The sequence below is a fragment of the Rhea americana genome, unplaced genomic scaffold (assembly GCF_003343005.1).
Source record: "Rhea americana isolate MKP2758 unplaced genomic scaffold, rheAme1 scaffold_241, whole genome shotgun sequence".
NCBI lineage: Eukaryota > Metazoa > Chordata > Aves > Rheiformes > Rheidae > Rhea > Rhea americana.
The window spans coordinates 265128-281560 of NW_028186359.1; the positions used below are offsets into that span (position 1 = coordinate 265128).

The following is a 16433-nucleotide window of genomic DNA, read 5'->3' on the forward strand; positions in this document are numbered from 1 at the left end:
GCAGTGTCGTGCTGTGCCAAGTGCTGTCTCCCCCGCAGGCACATGACACAGGGCGCGGATGTGTCAGGGCTCTTCACGGAGATGGTGAAGGCCAGCGCAGCGGCCGACGTGGTGCAGAAGAAGCTGGTGTACCTGTACATGTGCACCTACGCGCCGCGGCAGCCCCACCTCGCCCTGCTCGCCATCAACACTCTCTGCAAGGACTGCTCCGACCCCAACCCCATGGTCCGAGGGCTTGCCCTCCGCAGCATGTGCAGCCTCAGGTGGGGTCCAGCCGGCGGGTGCTGCGGGGAGCCTGCCTGGGCCCTCCTGCGAGGAGTCCACTGGGCACGGGGGAGCCACTGGGCAGCAGGGAGCTAGGGAGAGCTGCTGCCTCCTACACCTTGTGCAAAGGTGTCACTGTGTCTCTGCAGAGGGGGGTGGTAGTCACCTGTAGGGGCCTTTCCCTGTARAAAGATTTAGATAAGCTTTGGGTGGAGGGGCTGGTGCCTCAGAATGCCTGAGGGATTCGGGATGATGCACATGTGCTTGTTTGTAGGATGCCTGGTATACAGGAATACATCCAGCAGCCTATCCTAAATGGCTTGCGAGACAAAGCCTCCTATGTGAGGAGAGTAGCTGTTCTTGGCTGTGCAAAGATGCAAAAACTCCAAGGGGACTCTGAAGTGGGTAAGTTGGTTTTGCACTAGAATGGTCAGGCTTGTGTTTTGTTACAGAGTGCACACCGGGAAGAAGATGATAACACTTGAGAGTTAGGTATTTATTGCTCATGAAAACATGTTAAGCTTCGTAGTCCGTCCTGGGCCCACTGAGCTGTCTCTCGGTTGCTGTGGGTGCAAAACAGAGAGGGAAAGAGAGAAAGAGAAGTAAACCGCTGATGTATGTCAAATCATTAGTAAAATATTAGGCACTGCGAGTTTCCACATTTTTGTCCCTTTCATASGTGCTTTTGCGCTGCCCCCTGGAATACCTGGCTCTTTCCTCTAGCATCCGATTAACTGGGCACCATTCTAGCATCAATATATTTTTAGTGAAAAGTTGTGTGAAAGGCAGATTTTATTATAAAGCTGGCAGGTTTCTTGACCAGTTCTCACTATTCAAGTTTTATCTCTTGGCTTTATCTTCTAGTTGCAGTGTGTGCTTATGGATAATGATTAAATTGCAGCATGTCAACAGGTGTTGATATAGGGGCCTTTGCTTCTTTGCAGATGGTGCGCTGGTGAATGAGTTATATAGTTTGCTTCGTGACCAGGATCCTATTGTAGTAGTGAATTGTCTGAGGGCTTTAGAAGAGATTTTGAAGAAGGAGGGAGGAGTGGTCATCAACAAACCCATCGCCCATCATCTCCTCAACAGGTTTCTTTTCTTCAAGATTAGTTTGGAGATGGAAGCTTAATACTAATTCTTGTATTCCATATACTAGCAGAGCAGCTGTTTTTGGGCTGCTGTCATAGCCTGAAGAGAAGAGTCAGGCACCCAAGATGGAGATGCCTATCTTAAAAGAAGCTAAACTACTTTTATGCTAAGATCTTAAGAAAAATCTGAGATACCCTGCTTTTCGAAGGAGACTGGCTCAGCTGCTGGTTTGTTTGGAATTATGAGTTATAGTAATGTGATTATCTATTTTTCCCCAACAGTGCATGTGATATGTTTATGGAATAACTATGTTCTAGTATGTCTTTTCCAGTCAATTGTAAGATTTATAACCTATCCATTGCTTGAAGAAATTAACTTTTCTGTAGAAAAGACTACATGATATGGCAAAAGAGGCAACATTATTTTCTGTTGCTCTACCCAGGGATCCTGTCAAGGTTTCTCTCTGGCTTACAGCACAGAGGGAGGTGCATATGACTGATACAGAGTTATGCCTATATATGTAAATTGGTCAATTCTCTTCAGATAAATTTCTGATATCTACATCTGAAACATAGTGTTGGATTGGAACTGAGATGATAACAATCTCAAAGACTACTCTGCACAACACAGATCTTCACGCACTTCTTGACTCCTGAAAACTGTTTGTGTTTATTTTCTTGGCAGAATGGCTGACCTAGATCAATGGGGACAGAGTGAGGTGCTTGCCTTCCTTCTGCGTTACAGACCCCGCAGTGAGGAGGAACTTTTTGATATACTCAATTTACTAGATGGATATCTCAAAAACAGCAGCTCCAGTGTTGTGATGGCAGCCACCAAGCTCTTCCTAGTGCTGGCCAAGGAGTACCCACATGTGCAGGCAGATGTGTTGGTGAGAGTGAAAGGACCGCTGCTGTCTGCCTGCACTTCTGAGAGCAGGGAACTGTGCTTCACGGCTCTGTGTCATGTGCGTCAAATCCTTGGTAGCCTTCCTGGCTATTTTAGCAGCCATTACAAGAAGTTCTTCTGTTCATACTCAGAGCCCCACTACATCAAATGCCAGAAGATGGAGGTATTGTGTGAGCTGGTGAATGATGAAAATGTGCAACAAGTGCTAGAGGAGCTAAAAGGCTATTGCACTGATGTATCAGTAGAGCTTGCCCAGGGGGCAATCTTTGCCATAGGTAAGAATTTTGCTTTCCTTCAAAATCAGCTGCAACCTCCAATATTTAAGGTGTCCCTTCTCCTTTTGAAGTAAATCTGGGACGATGCTAAATAACTGGTCTTTGCTGAAGCTCTGTAGCCCCTTGTAGACAGGCCTGCCAGGAATGTTTTGTATGTATTTGTAATCCAGGATTGTGCTGATTCTTTCAGAAGTGCTGGTATTGAACTGTCTCAGTTTACACGTAATGTCTTTGAATCTCTTTTAAACAACTGTGCTCTGATGAGATACATTAAAGGAATAAACCCATGGGGAGACTGAAACAGATCATTTCTACCATGTTGCTAATGGATCTTATAGTGTTGATCCTTAATGAGACTCTGTATTCAGTGAACAAACTGGTTTAATATCTGCTTGTTCTTTGAGTTGTAATGGGGGCAGAGTTAAGGCTATTTGGGACATTCTAATTTTTTATGTATAAGCTTTAAAATAGATGGGTTTTGTTAGTATTCATAAGGAGAAAGAATTTTACTTTTCCTGGCTTTCTCCTATGTGTTTTGTTTAAGAAAAGTTCAGACTTCCTGCAGTGTATGACTGCAGAAAGGAAGGAACATGTCCTTTGTGTGGGGAGCTAGGTAATTTGACTGCATTTTCAGGGTAGAATGACTGTTTCTTTAAAATGAATTTGTGATGAACAGTTGGGATCATGATTTTAATTTCACTCTGATAAAAGGTCACCTTTCATGTCCTTTGGTGTCTCTGCAGGCAATATTGCTAGGACATACACAGAACAGTGTGTGGGGATTCTGACCGAGCTTTTGGGGCTTCAGCAGGAGCATATAACTTCAGGTAATCATCCATCGGTTGCTTGCCTGGTTTGTGCTTTCAGCAAATTGCCTTGTTGGGGTTTGTGATCCCAGAACTTGAGTCTCTAAAAGGCACTTGGCTTTTAACTTAACTGGCATTTTCAGGTGAAATTTCTCTAGTGGAATGGCGGTATATAGTCTGACTGGCACCATAATTTTTCCTTCCTTAGGAGCCTTCTTTGTATTTAAGGGGGCAATTGTCGTGGCTGCATTCATGGTCTGATGCAGAAGCTCCTTTCTGGCTACTATCTGTTGAGTCAGGAAGGGAGGAACTAAGCAGAGACATTCTTGTGACGGTTTATAAGGGTCAGGGTGATTAATAGTTCTGATTTTGAGTTCTCTCTGGCTGGGATTCTTAGCCTACATCCTTTAAATTTTTGTGATTTATCTTCCTCGTATAAGAGTTTGATTCAGCTCTACCCAGATGTCTCTCTTTTTCTTCTGCTGCCCTCAGGTCTGRACTGTTAACCAACTTGATCATGTGAATATCTTGATTGATATGAATGCTCTTGCTCTGAGCTTTCGAAGTCACATACTTGCAACCCAACAGTTGAATTAAGTCTTAATAGCTACTGGTGTTTCTGTAAGCAGGCAGCAGAGTCTTTAAAATTTTGACCTAAAGTTGATGAGACTCATTTTGAATTGTTTTAATTTGTCATTTTAATGTTGAGTGTCTGAGACATCATGAGTCAGTATCCTTTTAAAGGCAGGGGACTGTCTAGAAGAGAGGTTACTTCCCAGCAGCCAGAAGAACAATMAGAAGTTTCAATGCTGTATTTTAGACTTTGTGCAACTTTGCTCTGACGAACTTGTTGTCACAGGGCTTTGAAGGAGAATGTCTCAAATCATAATCATTAGCAATGCAGTGACTCTAGCTAAGAGTTTGCAGAGTCGTCTTTTTTTTTTCCTCTTCTTCTTTATTTTTCTAGTGTTTTTAGAGTTCTTGGGGAATGCTGAGCATTCTGTTTCTTTGCAGCGGTAGTGCAGACTTTTCGGGACCTGGTCTGGCTATGTCCCCAGTGCACAGATGCAGTGTGTCAGGCATTGCCTAGCTGTGAGGAGACCATCCAGGACAGCGAGGTAAGGTAGCTTTATGCCCTTAAGGTAATAGCTGTGAGGATGGATGGAATCTGACTGRCTTTCCTTTGGCTCATGATTGGCATGAGGAAGGAATCCTCAGAGGACTTGTTCCTGGTGTCAGTTTATTTCATGTTAACACTTTCTTTCTGATAAACAGCTGATTAACTATTTGTTCTTTGGTTCTTTCAGGGCAAGCAAGCATTAATCTGGCTCTTGGGGGCACATGGTGAGAAAGTACAAAATGCTCCATATATTTTAGAGGACTTTGTGGAGAATGTGAAATCAGAGATGTTTCCAGCAGTGAAGATGGAGCTTCTGACAGCATTAGTGCGACTTTTCCTGTCTCGTCCTGCTGAATGTCAGGACATGCTAGGGCGACTACTCTATTATTGCATAGGTGGGTTCACTGTGTTGAGCATTCTGTTTCTCTGCAGTGATAGTACAGGCTTTGTGGGACCTGATTTGGCTATGTGCCCTGTGCATTGATGCCGTGTGTTGGGCACTGCCTGTGTCTGAGAGGAGACCATCCTGAACAGCAAGGTAAGGTGGCTTTATGCCTTAGGCTGCAACTTGGTCCCCAGCTGTCTGGTTCGTGAGTGTAACAGGCTTAAATTGTATCCCTGATAATCTTATCTGTTTTTAATAATTAAAGATTACTAAGGGAAAATCTAGATGATGGAATTCTGCAAAAATTATGTCCCTCTAATTTCCAGAGGAGGAGACAGATATGGCAGTACGTGACCGTGGATTGTTCTACTATCGACTCTTACAATCTGGTGTGGAGGAAGTGAAACGGATCCTGTGTAGCCCCAAGTCTGACCCCTCTCTGGGGCTCCTGGAAGACCCAGCTGAACAACCTGTGAATATGTGGGCTTCAGAGTTCAATACCCTTGCATCTGTTTATAGCAGAGCATGCTGGGCACTTGTGGCTGCTCACCAGCCASTGGAATCCTGTTATGCTTGTTCTCCTTGTACTGACCCCAAGGACAGTAGGACAGGTAAGCAGCCTTGTCCTCATCTGGGACCTGTTCTTCCCTTCTTAGTAGACATTCTCACATTGCTTTCTTTGGAAAAAGGTCACAGTGCTTTGAGAATGTTGTTTTAGTGTTCTGTCTTGAGTAATGCCTGGCTGATCACCATCTCATTAGGGAAGTTGTGCTAAAGGTGATTCTAGACTTTTCATTTGATGACCCCATCAGATGTTCTTTGTGAAATTGGGAGCAGCATCAGATACGCTGTATCTCATGTTTCTGATTTAATTTCAGAGTCACTGATTTCTGAAGGAAATAAAGAAGTCCTCCAGGTTCACCCTGATTCCGGCAGCCTGACCTTAATTCCTGATGTGTATCTGACTGCAGAACAGTTTGAGAAGACCTGGCTGAATCTGGACATTAGCTGCCAGCACTCTCTGCCCTGGCGTGGAACGGCTCATTTGGATACCATACAGTCTGCTCTGCATGTTGTCCACATCCAGACTATTGCTATGAGCAGAGCTGGTGTCCAGCCATGGAAAGCTTATCTCAGTGCTCAGGATGACACTGGTTGCATCTTCCTAACAGAGCTATTGCTTGAGACAGAGGATTCAGAGATGCAGGTTTCTGTGAAACAGAGTGAGACAAAACCTGAGGCACTAAAAACCTTCATTTCTGTTTTAGGGACTGTAATGGGGACAGTTGTTGGGTTGAGATCCTGATGGATCTCTGCTCCCAGTAGGATGCTTACTCAGTCCACAGGAAAAGTTTCTTTCTGTGGCTTCATTTGCTATAAATTGTTGCTGATTTTGTACTTTTAAACTGTAAGAGCCTTAGCAGCCTTTCCCCCTTAGCCAGTGGGGCCAGAGTTATACCTAGAAACCACCTATGTGAGGGTAGCTAGAGTTGGTAGATACTGCATTACTGCAACTGGTGAGTGAGGCACTGGGCTGGTGAAMGGAGAAGATAATGCATTTGTTAGCCGGCTACTTCTAGCATGACTCATAAAAGTGGTGGCATCTCCAGAGCTTGTCACAAGGCACTAATGTRAACTGTGAGCCTAACTGATGGAACCAGAAATAAACAAAAATCAGAGCACTGTTTTGGAGAGATTTTCTTATAAGATTTTTTCAAAACATCAAAAACAGTTTTGGACTGTGCTTCTTATCTCATACTAAGAGGCACAGTGCAGTGAAAAAATAATTATTTAGTTCTTGGCTTCCATTTCATGTGATTTTGTTTTCTATCGGATAGATTTAAGTGAAATGAGCTCTGCTTTGCCAGAATATGAGTGGATAGGGTTCATTCAGCTTGCTAGAACCAGTGTGTTTCAAGAGGAAGAAATGTTTTTTCCAGTTGAAGTGTATTACTGCAAGGATGAATCACCCTCTCACCTCAGCCCTTCTGTGGCAAAGGCTACTGTAGGAAAAGGCAGGAATGAGCCAGTTCTATTTACTGTTACTTTTGTGTGAGTTAATATGGCTTGAGTTTTGTAACCTGTGCCCCTTTGACCACATCAGTGTGGTATGAGTCCTCAGCAGTATTTGCAGCAGCAATTGAAGAATTGCTGTTTGGCTAATTAATTTGTATGGGATACTAACTTTTTGCTTAAACCAAATTTTACCAGTTATTACTTTGTGACTAGAATGGATATGTAAAGATTTCTTGTCTGTGCAGTACTGTCCTTCTGTCCTTATGATACATTACGTGAGATTGGTCCATTACTATGTGACTTAATTTTTCCAGCTGTTCTTGCTGTCACTTGCAGGATTGTTTGTATCTCACTGTTATTTTGTCCTGTATTTGTTATTTGTTCTCATTAGTTCCATATTGGGCAGCTGTCAGTTCTGAGTACTGATCAGTCTTGTATGGACTGTATTTGAGAGCCTTGTATGGCTTGCTAGACTGTATTTTCATTTCTCTATTTCTCRTTTTTATTTCTATTTGTTTTTCTTTTCTGGATTTTTCCTTGTTTGCTTTTGCCTAAATCTGTTCTCCACAGTTTCTTGATGGATGAGTTTTTTTCTATATTCTTTATGTATATATTTCATATAATTTAAGCAAAGCAAAATAAATTGTTCTTTTCTACCTATGGGCCTCACTTCCTCTTTCCCAGAATCCTATCTCATTTTCTTTCATTTATTTTATGTTTGGCAAGCTCCTGGGGATGTGCTTTGTGAGTAAAGTATTATTCTAGGTGGACCTTATTAATTAGCTACTGTAATTGTGCCAAGAACGTTATGACTTGTGTTCACTTGTTTCTTTTATTCAAATAAAAGAATAATTGGAAAATGCTATCTAGGAAGGAGGTACAGGACATTTTTCACCTGTGGATTACACAGTCTATTCAGCTGCCTGGGTTCCACATGTAGGGAGGAATTAAAAATTKTACACTTGTGGCCCTTGGGACTTGTATCACAAGGACAGCACTCCATCTACTCCATTGAAATTTACAGAATATTGGACTTTGTAATGTTATGAAAACTTAATTTTTACAGCCATGAAAACCCTCTCTGATGGTGAAACCATTGTTCTTGTTACTTCAGTAGCTTTTGGTCAGAGCCTAGAGAGAACATTGCTGCTAATCCACTCTGCAGGTAAGACCATTAACTGTTTACCCAATGGCAAAATGCTAAAGAGTGCTCCCTGGTTTAAGATTAAAGTACATCAGTTACTGTAACTTTTGTTATAATACAGTGTAAGGAGCTGACTTCGTTAACCTCATTCTGTAAAATTTCTTATATTTTTTGCATGTTTAAATGACTCTATTGCATCTTTAAACTACTATATGCTTTCTTGGCACTTCACCGGAATACTACAGTTTCAGATTTTATTTCTGTTTTTCCTTATAAAAATGTGAATCAATTGCAGCTGCTTTGTGGAGGATTTGTTCATTAACTCTTGACTCTGATTTCTGCCAGGATGGAATTATATGATCTCTATCGTGGATCCTGAGGATTGCAGTCCAGTTCCTTCCTTTGTTTTGCACAGGATTGCTCTTTCAACTTCCCCTGAAGTATAGTTTTGAAGGCCAATTGTGCAATAATTTATTTTAGTCTCATATGTTAAATTACAATGACAGGCATGCTAACTACAGGTGAATTCAAATGTATTTCGCTGTTGCAGGGCTCCTATGAACAGCTTCTAGTGCCCTTAGGCTAATGTTGGATTCCTGTGCTTATCTCCRTAAGGTATACTGGAACATTTGCAATATTCAGTTTTCAGCAATAGAGTACTTGTTAGCTTGCCAGCAGTTCTTCATTTACTCAGTTCTAGCTAGATTGATTCTAATCCTTGTCTGGGATGGGACTCTCATTTTTTARCCTTCTATCCAGGATACATTTCTTGGTGAATGATCATGCCAGCAGTATTTGACTTCTTCTAAACCTTTATTTCAGTTGAGCTGTACAGCTTATTATGAAACTAAACCACACCCATCGCTCAATGATGACAGTAAGGGTGTGTGTATATCAACGTTGTGCTGTCCTGGGGAGGAGTCTTGCTGATATATTCTTCCCAGAAAGAAGAACCTCTGCAGATCAAGTAGGAAAAGGAAACTAAAACTCTGAGGTGTAGCTTACCTGGGAAGAAAAGCAGCTGCAGGGGTATTCCTGACTCCCTTTCCACATCAGCTAGTTTGAGAGACATACCGCAATGAGGACTTTTGAGGAACAGACAGAATCCATTGTAAAAGCTTTATTCTTTGATCTCTTAAATGAAGAGGAAAGTGTTTACCGATGTCTGGAGAAAGATTCAGGAGGTGAGGCTTGTAGTTTGGTAGGAAATGAGAAAATTTTTTGTGTTTGCTGAAGATTATAGAGAAGTGTTCCGACTGAAAATTTAAAGGAAGGAGAGTTCTAACTTGGGGTTGTTGTGTTCCTTAAAATGCAGACTTGTGATGACTTACGAGTTATCTCTGTTTTAGGGGAAAATAGAGCAACTTAAATTTGTTTAAATCGTGGAAAGATCACAGCTGCAGTCTGCTTTGGTGGGAGGAGGGTCAAGGAAATGGGCAGGGTATGGAGGATAGAATATTGTGTTCTCCACGTCTGATGACTGTGAGTGCATCTTTTGTTAGCCAACAAAGTGTTAGCCTTGGGAACGTACTGCCTGATACTGTACCTCGCATATGTCTACATGTACTGAGTAAGGTGTTATGAACCAAAGTCCAAACTAATACCTTCATATTTATTGGATAAAAACAGCTGCTTTAAAATGGAAGGCAGACTAYAGTCTCTGCTTCACAAAATTCCCAGTATAATTTGGACTATTTTCTGTTTTGCTGAATAATGCTGCAAGAAATTCAGAATTTCTCCTGTATTCACGTTGCTTTTCCCATAATTTTCTTGGCAACACAGATGAAGAACAAACTACCTAAAATGTCTCGGGGACACTGGGAACTTGCTGATACTGAATGTTGAGCAAAGCCAATTTCTCAAAAGCTTTATAGAAACATATTTGTAGTTTTCCCTAAAGAAAAGTCTCCAGTCAGCCTATTGCTTGTTTCCACCTTATAGATTAGATGTGCATACATCCACTTTCGCTGTCTTGACCACTGTGGAAACTGCCTGTTTGCATGTGAAAGCTCAACTATGTGGGGTGCCTGCAGCTCAGGTGAATCTTTCCAGAATCCCTGGTGTTGAGTGAGGCTTAGCAGGGAGTTCTGCAGAGGGCTATGCGTGCTGAAGTACTGGCATGTCAGCCAGACATGCAAAGGGTAGTTGGGTGAAAGAGAGGGTTGGATCGGGAAGTGATGTCTAAAGATAAAGTTGCTCACTACTTTTTGTTAAAAGATCCTGTTTTCAGTTCCTTATATTTTTGTCAAACATGGAAATACTGTTGCTGAAACTATTGTTTGGGGACAAACTCTTTTCAGTTGTCCCATGTGACAGGACAAGAGGCAATGGGCAAAAACTGAACCACAGAAGTTCCACTTGAATATAAGGAGGAATGTCTTCACTGTGAGAGTGACAGAGCACTGGAACAGGTTGCCCAGAGAGGTTGTGGAGTCTCCTTCTCTGGAGATATTCAAGGCCCTCCTGGATGCAACCCTGTCTAACATGCTCTAGGTGATGCTGCTTGAGCAGGGGGGTTGGACTAGATGATCTGCAGAGGTCCCTTCCAACCTTACTGATTCTATGATTCTATGAAATTTTCAGTGCTGAGTGTCTGCTTCTGGCTGAACCTTGTCTTGGTAATATTCAGAGAAATTAAAAATTACTCTCTTTTTTTCCTTAGGCTACTGTAAGGGAAAATACTTTCTTTAACTGGGGGGGGGGAACAACCAAACAAAAAACTCTTTAAGTAGTTTAGCTGGTAAGTTCTAATGATTTTATACTTGAAATTCGYGAAGGATGCTTTTTGTCCATCTGTGAAAACCTTCCCAAATTTGGATCTMTGTATAAGACTGAAACATTGCAATTTACACTTGTTCAGTGGAGATCTTCAGTTTGACATCTGAATTCTCTGAAGATTGTCAGCATTTAATGATCTGCAACCTAGAAATGCTGAGGGAATACAAGCAGGACTTTGCTAGTTGACTGATGCTCTTTTGTCACTGGAACCAAAAGAGAGAGAGAGAGAGAGAGAGAGAGAGAGAGAGAGAGAGAGAGAACGTCTTCTAAGTCCTCATACTTCCCTTACTTGTTTTTGGAAGTGTGGAAGGGAAAAGCTGCTTGAAACACGGAGGGATAAAAAGAGAGTCCCTAGGGATATCCTGGGAGAAATATGAATGGGTATGAACAGAAACTTGGGCATGAAACAGCTGAGATGAGGAGAAGAGACCTGGACAAAGCCTGGGATATTGAATTGCCTGTGGCACCTTGATTTGGTCTCTCTGAATATATAACTGTATAATATTTCCTAAGAACTTTAATTTTACATATCTTCATGTGTCTTACCACAAGCCTCTCCTGTATTAATTTCCTGGGTGTTTGAGAGACCAACTACCTTAGTGCTCTTTTAACACAGCTGTCTGAATGCAGTACAGTTAAAAAAGCTTTTTTGCAAGCTTGCATTCTCTCTCTTCCTCTGCCTTTTAATGAATTATGCCATAATCCTGTTACCTCTGTTCGTTGTTTCAGAATCTGAGCAGTCTGCAGAAGAAACTCCAAGTAATTTTGACCCAGTTGTTATCGCCAGTCATCTGAGAAGCATAGGGGACGAGTGCAACATAGATTTTGAAAATTCCTCACAGGTTGTTGCTGAAGTACTCAAGGGAAAGGTAAAGCATATCTTCTTCTGCCTAGCCCTTGAGCTGCTATTTGTAGACCAACCTTGTGATCCCATTTTGGTGGAGAATAGCAAAAGCCTAGGGAAGAGTACAACTTATGCTATAGGAATCAGAGATGTTGAGGGAAAAGGCTGTGATAGCCAGAAGCCTCCCTCCTTTTCTATGTAAGGAGCAGTGCATGAGCCACCAGAACAGAGTCTAAACAAAGCCCTTACTTACACAAGTAGGTGATTCCTCAAAACTTTTCTCCTTGTCCCCTTCCAAAGGAGCTGCTTTTTATCATCAGAGAAGTCCTGGARCTTCCTGAGCTGATCTGTCATTGCAGGAGAGAATCTCTTGTTTGCAGTTGGGGGGAACTTGTATGTGCAAGAGAAACGAAGGAAGACTGTGCTGAGGGGAGGAAACCAGATGCTCCAGTCTGCTATAGGTGACCTGGCTTGAGCCTGCTCTGCAGAGCTCCTCATGCCAGTGCAGTTTTGGTGCAAGTGCTGCATGTAGGTCTAAGTTAAGGTTCTTTGCAGCTCTGGTTAGACTATCAGCTGTTCTTTTTGGTCCCTCAACCATGCTTGTCTGTTGCTGTAGTTTGTGCAAGCCACAGTAACACAGGCAGCAGTACAGGACAGCCCTGCCTTGAATGTTCTACATTGTAGGGATATCACCAGAAACCTTTAGGGAGTCACCTGCTTTAGTCATGGGTAGAACAAGAAAACTCAGGAATTTGTAGGATTTTGAGACTTACATACCATGTGGTCTTTTACAAAGAAAAGGCTCAAACCATCCTTTTGGTTTGCAGGTAGAGAAGTTTGGGGCTGCAGTGGATTCTCTCAGCAGAAGCTGGAGTCACCAGAATCCTGAGCTTTGCTATGAGAGAGTTTTTCTCACTGTTTCTGTGAAATTGGCAATGTGTATTGCAAAAAAATTTCCAGCTGTGGTCCCTTACATTCAACTTGCAGAACTGATTAATGGAAATTCCCAAGTGAGAAGCTACATTGAGTCCTGTGGAGGATGGGTGAGCATGCAAAGTTTGCTGTGATATTTGCCTTGGGATTTATCGCTCTGTTTCTTTGCTTCTCTTAACCTTCCAAAGTGCCATTCTGCCCTGTGCCTTGCTTAGCTAGCCACTGGTACCTATCAGCCCAAAGCATCCTCTCCTCTCCCCTTGTATAGCAACTAACTCTGCTTATAGTTGCAGAAACACAACTTCATTAAATGCATTGGTCTTAATGTGTTAATAAGTCTTAATGAAGTCAACATCAAACTCCCCATCTACTTCATAGTGTCAGAATTTAATTCCTTACCTCAGTATCTCAGGAGTTAAGCTTGCTATGTTAGATGAGAATAAAAATAATTAAGGATCAGTCATACAAAAAGTACTTTCCTGCACACATAGCTTTACAGTTGTGCCACTGTAAATTTACAGCTGTACCGCTTACTACATTTTATGACTGGAAAGCTGATGTAAGTCTGGCAAGGAGTTGTAGAGGAATATACATCTTTTTCTTCTTCCCAGTTCCTTTAAACCTGCCTTGAATTCTTTCTCTAAAATAAATACACATGCTTTTTTTTTTTTTTTTTTAACACCAGGAGAACTTGGACAACTGAAAGGGAGAGGACTACGCTACTTTCCAAAAGGTGAAGCTGGGTTTTTCACTGATTTAATTAGGACAATTACTTTTATATTTCTTTGGGAGATCACAAGTACAACTTTCTGAAAAAGCAATGTGTAAAGGAGATTCTTTTTGTATCACTACAAACAAAAAATAAAGAGTCAGTTTGTTTTAATTTGTTTTACTTCTTGCATTTCTCTTTAAATTTGGCCATGGAAGTGAGTTTTTAGATCTTATTCAAGGTTACTAGGTTAAAGGCTTAGTGCTGCAGTGCTAGTTTTCAGACTTGGCCTATGAATACTCATTTTAAAGCGCATTTTCATTGGATATTCTAAACATGTCTGTGTTTCTCCTAGGTGGTTCAAAGGCTAATTTTTACAAAATTAAAATTTTTGTTTAATTTAGACTAACAGTGATGTCTGTTTCAATGATTAGTAGTTCTTTGTCTCTTAGCACTTGGCGCAAAAACCTTGTCAAAAGGCAAGTTATTCTGTACTGGATTTGTGAGAAACCATAGACAGGGAAATACATCCAATGACTCTGTTCCTCTTCTCAATTTTAACTGAACTTGGGACAGCTGAAGTCTTTGTGCACAATATGAGACATTAGAAAGATTAAGGTAGTGATTCCTGTACTTTTTTTTTGTTGTTTTGGGGGGGGCAGGTTGTTAGTTTTAGTTTGTGACCCCACTCTTGCAAGTAGGAAGAATGGATGGTATTAGGGGACTTTGCTCTCTGCATCTACTTCTCATTTCAAAGTGATCTACACTTTACCACGTGGGCTTTTTTTGAGTGCCTGTCAGTGTTACTGAGAGTACATCTGAAGTGAATTAGGCTGTCATAATTCATCTTCTGAGTCAAAAGATTTTGATCCTGTCTTCTAGCACAAACTACTAGAAGAGAGGAATTCTGGCTGGAAGAGTTGGCCTGAAGTATGGTCATGGGTGTTATTTCTTTGTTCAGAAACTATTGTGCTGTTCAGTGGAATAAAATGTGCAGGCTGAATTCATGTGCTCAACATCTGTCTAAAGAGTCTTTAATAATATGTTACAGTTAATGTGGAAAATAGACAAAATTACAAAGGTGGAGGGGAACTGTGCATTTTGCATATTGTTTTAGGGACTCTGCTAGTCACAAGATATTCTGAGTTTGAAACCTTCCCTTCTAACTATTTCACAGTGCAATGCAGCCTCCTGTGACCCAGTGAATTGAGTGTGCTCAATTCATTGTTCCACTTACAGCAGCTGCCAGATGTATTCATCATTCTTCACAGTGGCAAAGGCAGTGGCGTGTTGCTGATGATGGCTGGAAATAGTACTCAAAAACCAAGRGCACACTTTCTTTTTTGTTTGGTTATGCTTTCCAGGAGACTCTTCCACAATCTCATAATTTAGAAGTTTCTGCTGATAAGAGCCTGTATTTTCTGTTGCTGAAGTAAGATCACATTTTTGTCCCATCTAAGTGCCTTTCAGACTGGTATTGCCAACTCTGAAGGACCCTTTGTTATAACTGTGAYTGTGTGCATAGAACTCAGTACTCCTGTTTCTCTGGTCTAGCCCCTTCTACTCTTTTAAAAAGGCACTTTTCTTTTACCCTATTGCTTGTTTCTGTATCTTTTTTCTCAACAGGTAGAGAAGTATCTGATCTAATCAGTCGGTATCTGATTTCATTGTCCATTATTCCTTAGCAGAGACATGAATCACAGGACTGGACTCTGAACTGCCATATGGAATGTTTTTCATCAAACTTGCCAGAGTTAAATGATGAGGTCACTGAAATAGGTTTTTAATCTGGATTGATGCATGAGGCTTCCCAGTTTCTTATCTGTCTGCTTTATGTGTCATTTACCAATGGAGTCCAGGTGAAAAGAGGGGAACGTAGATAGTATGTCCCAGTGGTGTCTAGTGCTAGGTAACAAGTGAGCAGTGGTTCACTGCTGACCACATATGCAAAAGGACTGGAAAGAATTCATTGGATACTATTTTTTTTTTAATCCAATTTTAGACAACTTTACAAAACCTAGTGTTTTGCTGACACAGCTGCAAAATGGCTTTATTTAAAGCTTTTGTAAAAATGAATAGGCAGTCCTAGATCAGTATGCTGTACAAGAGACAATCTTTGTAGTAAGCTACAGTGTGGGCCTAAGGAGTAATGTCTGCGTTTGAGTTAATGCAGGATGAGTGAAGGAACATGGGAATTGGAACACACTATGACTTGGACAAGTCTTTCACCAAATGAAATCTCATATTGTTGAATGCTTGTGAGACTCAAATGGGTTCTCATTAGTCCAGGAAGTCAGATTTTGAGGAAATTGCCTCTGATCCCCAATTTCTGATCATTGTTATACACTATATGAGAAGCAATTGGACAGGCAGGAGACACATTCCAACCAAGAAACACCTGGGACAGTGTATTTGCTTCAAGTTAGACTACTTTGTTGACTGGACAATTGCTTGGCTCAATAATGGTGTAAATATCCCTGTCTAGGGTAGAGGTTCGTGGAAACATGAGTGAAGTAATTTGTACACTTACAGTAGCATCCTTCTGACAGCCATTTGGCTTCTTCACGCTGATGTAAATCTCTGCTCCTTAGGTGGCTTTCCAGAATTCACTGAGGCTATCTGAAAAATAGTGCTGGCTGAATGTTTCATGATTTAGCAGGGAAGCCTGGGCATGAGATACAGCCAGCATACCTCTCCAGGGAGAGAGGTGTCATGGCTTTCACTTGGGAGACTGTGTGCTAGGGCCAAGGCACTGCAGAGAGAGCAGGCAAGTCTGACAGTCAGACATTCTGGCACACCTGTCATCTCTGTGGCATACAGCTTTCTGAGCACTGAGTGAGGTTTGCTTGTGAAAGCAATAGGATGAAAGCTGGGTAGCAGAAGAGGCTGAAGAGCCTGGCTTAGTGCTGCTTAGCCTTTCTGTGGGGGCACAAGTGAATTGCATGTAGTTTGAAAAGGAGGCGCTAGGGCCTCAGGTTGTGTTTTGTTTTTTTATTTGACCACGGTATCTGTTACGCACTAATTTCCTTTAAGACTTGTGATGAAGTCAGTAAACCACAGCCTGCAGCAAGCGCTCTCCAGGCTGGTGCTTTCCGCTGTGACACACATTTGACATGTCCGTTCCCAGGTTTGGCAGACCAGTCTCGCTCTGTCTCTTGCAA

The 16433-nt window shown here is 41.7% G+C and overlaps 2 protein-coding genes across 5 annotated transcripts; both read left to right on the forward strand.

Moving 5' to 3' along the window:
- The first annotated feature begins 6 nt into the window (after nucleotides 1-6).
- On the forward strand, nucleotides 7-7520 carry AP4B1 (adaptor related protein complex 4 subunit beta 1). Its single transcript, XM_085306551.1, has 9 exons — nucleotides 7-263; nucleotides 539-669; nucleotides 1209-1356; nucleotides 2041-2537; nucleotides 3281-3364; nucleotides 4358-4461; nucleotides 4651-4858; nucleotides 5175-5459; nucleotides 5727-7520. Exons 1-9 carry the CDS (start codon nucleotides 43-45, stop codon nucleotides 6152-6154), a joined length of 2106 nt encoding a protein of 701 aa, XP_085162677.1. The 5' UTR covers nucleotides 7-42; the 3' UTR covers nucleotides 6155-7520.
- A 244-nt stretch (nucleotides 7521-7764) lies between these two features.
- BCL2L15 (BCL2 like 15) lies at nucleotides 7765-16431 on the forward strand. 4 transcript variants are annotated; one of them, XM_085306555.1, is made up of 5 exons: nucleotides 9019-9192; nucleotides 11516-11655; nucleotides 12458-12673; nucleotides 13249-13296; nucleotides 16400-16431. In XM_085306555.1, exons 1-4 carry the CDS (start codon nucleotides 9087-9089, stop codon nucleotides 13264-13266), a joined length of 480 nt encoding a protein of 159 aa, XP_085162681.1. In that variant the 5' UTR covers nucleotides 9019-9086; the 3' UTR covers nucleotides 13267-13296; nucleotides 16400-16431. The 4 variants fall into 4 exon arrangements, with proteins under 4 accessions (XP_085162682.1, XP_085162681.1, XP_085162679.1 ...); XM_085306556.1 differs by lacking the exons at nucleotides 9019-9192; nucleotides 16400-16431 and adding an exon at nucleotides 7765-8029 and having other exon boundaries at nucleotides 13249-13331; XM_085306553.1 differs by lacking the exon at nucleotides 16400-16431 and having other exon boundaries at nucleotides 13249-13331.
- The last annotated feature ends 2 nt before the right edge of the window (nucleotides 16432-16433 follow it).